At 36.7% G+C, this 8,663-nt stretch overlaps 1 protein-coding gene across 1 annotated transcript in view; it reads left to right on the forward strand.

Annotated features, from left to right (window-relative positions):
- The window catches only part of LOC117298544 (BTB/POZ domain-containing protein 7-like), a 41,041-nt gene extending 40,403 nt beyond the window's left edge, over positions 1-638 (forward strand). The window contains exon 8 of the mRNA XM_033781859.1: positions 181-638. Within this exon, the coding sequence (XP_033637750.1) occupies positions 181-414 (234 nt within the window). The 3' untranslated portion in view covers positions 415-638. The remainder of the gene's footprint in view (positions 1-180) is intronic.
- Positions 639-8,663: the final 8,025 nt, after the last annotated feature.

Here is an 8,663-nt window from a genome sequence, read left to right on the forward strand (position 1 = left end):
AAACTTGATCTACAAAAGGTATCAAAACCTTTTCACAATTGATTGGTATAATTGTGTTTGTTTACATCTTTGTTAACAGTAAGTAGGGGTCCATGTTAAGGCCAAAAACTTAATCCACAAAAAGGTTCCAAAACCCTTCAACAATTGATTGGTATTATTATTTTATTTTATTTTCTCCAGGTGGCAGCTACAGCTCAAGTTGTGCCCATGCTCAGTGAGATCATGCCAGATATTGCTATCCCGTCAGGCCCGGACCTCACCATAGCAACGGCGCCACCTATCAACCAGATGTTGCTAAGGGAACCGGAGCTTGGTGACAGCCACAGTAGACCGAAAGGAGGAAGCAACAGTGGGAAAGGCGGGAAACCGGTCAAGGGAGGAAAGCACGGACCAGACCAGTACACCGATGTATAGTCCATGAAATGTCCCTCTTAATTAAGAGTAGGGCCTTAAGAGTCCAATTTCCTTGAGTCTACATGTGGTTGACTTCTTTGAATGGCTTTCCAATCAGATTGGGAATGTCAGGAAGATTAAGTCGCCTGCCCCAACATTGCCTATCCTCACGTCCCTTATAGTCGAGAAAATAGAATTAGCTGTTGCAAACTGCTTACCAACCAAAAGGACCTATGGTTTAACCAAAAGGACCTATGGACCTAGCAGAGTGTGTTTCAAAGGCTAAATGACAACACAACAAACATGAACATGAATAACTAATGTTCATGTTTGTTGTGTTGTCATTTAGCCTTTGAGAAACACTCTGCTTGGCTCGAAACGTCAGACCATAACATTTGTTTGCATCCCTTATAGTCATATATTCATAAACCCAGCACCTCAATAAACGAATGCAGACATAGAAAAGCGGATGTAGAAAAGCGATTTGCAACACAACCCAGCATCTATTGTTCCCTTCTTACACCACCCCACATGACCCCCTCTTCCCCTGTCCTTCACTCCCCTGCTCCCCCTAAGAAATAAATCACATTTTTTAATACCCAGTGTTGAGGTTCATCATGTGTGAAATTCAAGAGCTTACTTCTTCAAAGCTCTTTCCACGATTTCGTTCTCCTGTGTAAACAACTTTCAGGTCCAGATTTTTTGTTTAAGTCAAGTACCGATGATAACTTAAAATTCAGTCAGGATCCTTCAAGGGTCTCATGCTTTACAAATGAATTCACTTTTAAGATTATTGTTGTTGAGGTGCACTTCCTACAGACGCACTCATGCAGTTTGTCTTTACGATAACAGAACGCATCTGCTGACTAGCATAACAACATGGGGGGTTTTACGATCGATCCTTTCCCAAAGACAAAGTAGCTCGCCGAAGGAAAAATAAAAATCAGTCTCCTGATGTGAGTTTAAATGAGACAGCTGAGAGACTATTTAAATTCAGTGTGAATGTAAACTCCTCTAGAGAACACGGAAGTAGGCAGACCATGTTCTGCTGGAGTGGTTTGGTGGAAAGATTCTAACATGGATGTGCTCTCTCGTCTAGGAGAAAACAAAGACAAGGAAAACAACTTTGAAATGGGTTAAAGGCAGTGGACACTATTGGTAATTACTCAAAATAATTATTGTCTTAAAACATTTCTTGATAACGAGTAACGGGGAGAGGTTGATAGTATAAACCATTGTGAGAAACCGCTCCCTCTGAAGTGACGTTGTTTTCAAGAAAGAAGTAATTTTCCACGAATTTGATCTCGAGACCTCAAGTTTAGAATTTGAGGTCTCGAAATCAAGCATCAGAAAGCACACAACCTGGTGTGACAAGTGTGACAAAGTTTTTTTTTTCATTATTATCTCGCAACTTCGTCGACCGATTGAGCTCAAATTTTCACAGGTTTGTTAATATTTTATGCGTATGTTGAGATACACCAACTGTGAAGACTAGTCTTTGACAATTACCAATAGTGTCCACTGCCTTTAATCGTTCGTCAGTCAATAATAGTAAACTGACAATTCATGGTTACACCCATTGTAAGTAAGGTCCTTTTTTTGCTGAATGGGGCTAGGTCTACTGTGCGCCATAGTTGTTGAAGGCCATAGGGGTATTTTTGTCACGTTCCATGGATTGTCCTAGACTGATTTTTTCTGAAAGCCGCTCGTTATTGCCAATTATTGTTTGCGCATTCAAAGGTTGATAGACTACTCTTGTGCCTTCCTGTCCCATTGGGAATCAAACCGTGCAATGTTGCAACGGGATTTTCCATTTGATCTCTTCAACAAAGTAAAACATCAATACTTTGAATGACATTAAAGTGGGGGCCAAGGGAACTTGATGAAACTGCTCTATGAAATTGGGCCCTTGTCCTTGATAAAATATTCCTTTTTTATTTTTTATTTTTTTTTATTAACCAAGGACTGTTACAACAATATTATATCGGAGCATCCAAGCTAGTGTTGATTCCCTTAACTGGTTCCGGACAGTTCTTAGTTTTGGTAACGTCCAATAACCCCAATGCCGTGTTTACGGATGAACTCCAAGTGTCACTCTGAATGGTCCCATTAGTCAAAGCATCATTTAAGACTCAACTGTTGAAGACGTCTTCGCTCACGGCAAGGTTTTTCTTCCTACTAAAAGCTTTAAATTAACCTCTTAATGGATTGGCTTTAGGGTTGGTTTTCTTCAACGGTGCATTAACCAATTACATTTTAAGTAAAGTGTATGGATAGAAGCTATGCATTTTTATTTTTTTTATGGCTCCCTGAAAAATATTGTTGGTGCTTCTTCTTGGTTGATGATATCATTAATTTTACATCCGAAATGCCCGCAATTGTTGGATTCAATTTAGGATCTGATTGTTTTCGTTCAAATTTAGTTGCGGGTTACTAATGTGCCACTATAGTGAGTCCAATTGAGTTGTAATTTTGTATTCTTCGTCTGCTGAGGACTATAAGGTCATTGGTGTTATGTGCATGATAGCATAACATTGCTTTTGCTTATTTTGGAGCTCCTGGTAAATGGAGTTTCTATGATCGAGCATGGGCTTTGGAGTAATTGTCTGGCAATTAGAAATATTCATTTAGTTGTTTATTTTTTTTTCTTTCTTCAAATTTATACACTTTTTTCATTTAAAGACAGTGGACACAATTGATAATTGTCAAAGACCAGTCTTCTCACTTGGTGTATCTCAACATATGCATAAAATAACAAACTTGTGAAAATTTGAGCTCGATCGGTTGTAGAAGTTGCGAGATAATAATGAAAGAAAAACACCATTGTTACACGAAGTTGTGTGCTTTCTGATGCTTGATTTCGAGACCTCAAGTTCTAAACTTGAGGTCTCAAAATCAAATTCGTGGAAAATTACTTCTTTCTCGAAAACTACTTCACTTCAGAGGGAGCTGTTTCTCACAATGTTTTATACTATCAACCTCTCCCTATTAATGGTAATAAAGAAAGGTTTTGTGATGATAATTATTTTGAGTAATTACCAATAGTGTCCACTGCCTTTAATGACTTTTGATCATTACTGGTATCAAATTGCAACTAATTACCTTATAGCACTGAGCCGAGGATTCGTAATTTAATTCAACAATTAAGTTCAGTATCTTTCCAGTTTTATTTATTTTTGTATTTATATACTTTTTTTTCTGGCATGGTATGAAAACTCCTATAGGGTAAATTCAATGAGCAGAGGTTGTAATTTCCTAATTTCTGATTTTGTTTTATGAAGATGCAGCTGTTTTGTCTCAATCAATTTAACTCAAATCAATCATAAATAAGCAGTTTTCAGTTAAACTTCTGGAACTGAAAGAAAGCCATCTCACAGAAAGACAGTTTGATTGGCGAACAATTCCAAGCATCATACAGAATAGGTGACCTCATAAATCTCACTATTTTTTTTTAATGCTGTGTATCAGTACAAGTTTTCTATGATCCCAGTGTCTAGTTAAGTCTTATTTATGCTGGTACCAGCTGTAAATTGACATTGGGTGTCGCTCTCAGTATAATAGTGTCAGTGTGCTGTGACAATGTAATGGGGAGGAATTTAATAATCTCGGGCATGACAAAATATTTTTTTAAATCATGCTTAGCGTCTCCGCCCGCATTCTTTAAGAGACCGTCTGCTCTCTTTTTTGCGGAGAAAAAATAAATTTTTTGCATTTCCCTGACAAAAAAATTATATTACAAAATAAACAAGATTTTATTTTTTGTCTTTTGCACACCCCAAAAAAAGTACACCGAAAATAAGATGCAAATTGTCTTTAAAAATAGCCCAGCTGGTTGTCTTGAACATTTGTCGACTGCCATTTTTTAAGAAGAAAAAAAGTGGTCCTTTGTTTCAAATAGTCAGGACGCTAGACATGTTTGTTTTTTATACAGGAGACATATTCACACTAGATTGCCGCCCTTGATAATTGCAATGAATTAATATCATACAGCGCTGTAGGGAGACTTCAGGGGTTGTGATTGCTGAAGTATGTCAGGTCGAGGCAGATCTTATCTGTTATCATAAATGCAAATTGTGTCCAACTACGTTATGCCTATGAGTGGAATGGGCCTTGGCATCACAAGGTATTATACTACCAATCTATTGCTCAATTTTCCTTGGTTTGGCTTCATGAAATATGACGGTCCGGTGCCAATTAACATGGAGCTGTTTAAGCATTAGAATAATGAGCTTAGCACAAAATAATTCTGCTTACCCCGATATTAGACAAAAATAATTCCAACCAAAAATAACATGACAAATGAACCATTTGCATTTGGTTTCCTGCAAATTTTGTCTGAGCAGAACATAGTGGGGGAATACTTTTTTGTAGCTTTTTTGTGTAGGGCCAAGAGCATTAGCGGGAAGTCTTTATTTGTCATACTTACTCTTGTTCTTTTGGTAAAAGACAATTATAATTTTCAGCCCATCCGTTTGTTTTTGTTTAGTTTTCCTTTTTTTCTACCAGAGGTGCTGCTGCTTTGAAGAATTTTGTTCTCTAAAATAATAATAGTATAGAATACTAGCATTTTGTGAGCACTGACTCAATTTTGTATCTTTCTTTCAATTTGTCTGATTTTCCACTAATGGTAAATTAGTTTGTAAGGATTAAAGGGAAGGTACAGGTTTGGTAGTTACTCAAAACAAATATTAAATTAAAAACTGACTTGGTAACTAGCTTTGGAGAGCTGTTGATAGTATAAAACATTGTGGGAAACGAATGCCTCTGAAGTAACTAGTTTTTGAGGAAGAGGTTATTTCTCACTAAAATAATAAAAGACTTCTAGCTAGAAGTCTTTTATTCCTATCTGAAAGCACACAAATTCGTCCAACAAGGGTGTTTTTTCTTTCATTATTTTCTAGCAACTTCGATGACCGATTGAGCCCAAATTTTCACAAGCTTGTTATTTGATGCTAATGATGGGATACACCAAGTGAGAAGACTGGTCTTTGACAGTTACCAAACATGTATCTTCACTTTAAGTTTAGCTGTAACAGAAACCAACCAATGATTAGTACAATGTGAAGTGAACTGGTTGTTTGTAACTTAGTAACTGAGAGTAGGTAAGCGTTGTAACCCCAGTCTGAGATTTGCTTCGCTGTTTAGATCCTATTGTTATTGATATGATTTAGAGGGATTTGGTTTGGTTCTATTGTGGCTTTAAGAAGACTGTTTGAATGGACGGAAATCGTAAATAATACTACCTTTTGTAAATAATTGTGAAGGTACCAAGCTGCCCTCGTTATATTGTTATAAGTGAAGCTATACATCTAAGTGTAATAATTATTAGAAGAGTATAACAGTGCAACTGAGTTAAAAATGTAAATTATTCTATATTATAGCAATGTGTATTCTACTGTAAAGAAGATTGACCAATTCTTTTTTTCCTTATTTTGTTTTTTCTTTCTTGCTATTAATTGTAATGTGAATATTGCATACAGTTTTTGTTTTTTTGTAAATTCTATTCGGTGAGATAGTATCTGTATAAAAGAAGTTGGCACCAAGTTTTACCAGAAAGTGTACAGTTAAAAGTAAAATTTTGGGGTGTACAATTCTTCAAAGCTTTTTCTTGTGGATATTTAAATCAATGACTGCCAAAAAAAGGTCCTGCTGTTTAATTTCTACATTAATAGCTGTCCTTCTGTCACACTGTTGTGTTGCAGAAGTAACAGTGAAGTAAAGAGAGTCTATCTTTTTTTAAACATTCAAAGTTGCGAGCACTAACAATGAAATATTAAGGGAGTTTAAATTGTTATTCATAAATACCCCAGACAGTTTCTCGTCTCCTATTGGTGGAGAGCGCGTCACGTGGGGGTGTTTAAACCTTTGATAATGACCAGCTGGAGCTGTTTATAACAAGCTGGCTTCCGCGTGTCGGGCGCCCAAGATTATCACGCGGAACGCAATTCATAGCTATAGTAACAGCACGTAATCTAAGCGCGCGTGCATAATCTAAGCGCGCGCGTACACACAACCCATGCGCATCGAACAGATTGTTCACAAAGTTTTGGAAAACGATATTTCAAACCTCGAATTTTCAATTGTTAAAGTGTCTATAACTGTATTTTTTTACGGTTTTTTTAACAAAAGGGCATTTATGAATGGGAATAAAAGAGTAGTGACTCGTTTTTAAAGGCTCAGGCCTTTACACACGGCCGCCGACCCTTCCGGCTTTAAACGGCCGTTGAAGAACTTGTCGCTACCCCTTTATTCCCTTATTATGCTCTCGTTGTCAACTGCAGAACTTATATTATATGTGTGCTCTTACCCAAACTAGTGTTCAAACTGGGCTTTATAAAAGATTCTCCCACATTCTACCTGAAATAACAAGACAGACTGGAATGGTTAGGGCAATTCTTATCATCCTGTTTGATTGATTTATCATTGCTCCCTGGTCCAATGCTAGGACTTTTTGCTACTGCCTGCCCTAAAGTTGGCATAGTTTCAAAATAAATTCTCCACACAAAAATGTTGAAAGTTGTAATGAGACTATGAGTTTTTGCAAAGCAAAATGTGAATGGCAGGCCAAGATTTTATGGGGGCAACAATTCGAAGAGGGACAAAATTCTCAAAAATCATTTGAGCTTGCGATAATCATTTGAGCCAAATAATGTAAAGTGGATACTGGTTTACAATACTCATTTTTTTCAGGATTTTGAGTCTTTTCAGAAAACCAAAATCTAGTTTTCCTTCTAGATTGATTCATTCAATGTGTATGCATCAAAATGACTACAGTTATGGCTGAATAAAATAAGTTTAACTTAAACTTATCTCTTGGTTGTTTGTGTTTATTGTTGTGTTTTTGTTTTTGTTTACAATCATGAAAAATAAAGATGATGAACAATCAAGATGGTTGACTCATATTGGTTAATTTTTATTTTTATTTTTTTTACAAAAACAGAATCCTTCTATCGCTATGCTTTTTCAATTAATTAAAAGCTTCCCAGTGGAGCCTGAACTTTGATTTGTTTTTATTCAGAGAAACTAACTGCAACAATGAACGAAATGGAACAAAATAAAATTAATGATTGTAGGGGTCCTTGCGTCCACTGGTCAAATGCCAGTTGAAACAAATGAGGACCTGTCAAAATTCACCCCAAGTGGCCCGGCTGGATAGTTCAGTTTTAAAAAGCATCTAATATGGCCAGTGATAATATGGCAAGCCAAGGAGAACTCCATGGACAAACTAACTAGTTCTGCTGGCTAGTCACTGCAAAAGTTAAAGGGGCAAACCCTGCATGCCTTGATAAGGTAGGTCTTGAAGTTCATGAACTGTTCAATAAATTTGTGAATTTTGTGCTGTAATAACAACGAAGCATCACTTTGATCACTTCTACTGTTGTTAGAATGAACCTCAAGCGGAATTATATCAGCTATTGAATGATATCAACTATTGCATTATATCAGCTATTGCATTATATCAGCTATTGCATTATATCAGCTATTGCATTATATCAGCTATTGCATTATATCAGCTATTCTTCGAGCCAATTATGAAGATTTCTTCAACAAAGCTACTACAGTAGCAAAGAAATCTCTGTGCTGGCTAAACTGCCAACATACGTTCATTTTAGCTAATTGGTTTTGTCAAGCCAACCCCCCACTGAATTTTTAGCAGTGAAGTTAGCTACTCACGTGAACATACCCTCAGTAAAGCTTGTTTGGCTGGTAGGTGTTGTGTGACACTTCATTATTATAGAGGAAGGATACAAAGGTCACTTGGTCAGATTTATTGGGTACCTAGACAGAAAGGGGCAAAGGATGTACTTGAAGGGCAAGGACTCTTTATTCTGCACTTATGTTTGGCATTGGTTTATTTTCTTTCTGTATGGTAAATTTAAGGTAACTTGATTTTAACTTGCAAGAACCATTTTATTCTTCACAATGGCCCTTCCATAAACAGCCCAACTGGAAAAACCGGCAAATTTAGGGGTTTTTTATTAATTTTTTTTGTAAACTGAGGGCACTTTTTTTGCCTTATTTTCAAAGGCATAATAACTATGATTTTTAATAACTATAACATTAACTAACTTTGCCTCTTTTGACACTTTCTTGACAGTACAAGTCATTTTGTAGGTTGTCATTGCCATGGAATTCAAGGGTCCAGTAGTTTATGATATTGAAAGGTAATTTGGCTAGTGCTCACTCATGGAATTGACAGGTTGATAAAGAATTGTTGATGCTTAGTTTTCATCCCCGCCCTCCCCCCCCCCCCACCTCTCTTCTGAATA

The sequence above is a fragment of the Asterias rubens genome, chromosome 1 (assembly GCF_902459465.1).
Source record: "Asterias rubens chromosome 1, eAstRub1.3, whole genome shotgun sequence".
Taxonomy (NCBI): domain Eukaryota; kingdom Metazoa; phylum Echinodermata; class Asteroidea; order Forcipulatida; family Asteriidae; genus Asterias; species Asterias rubens.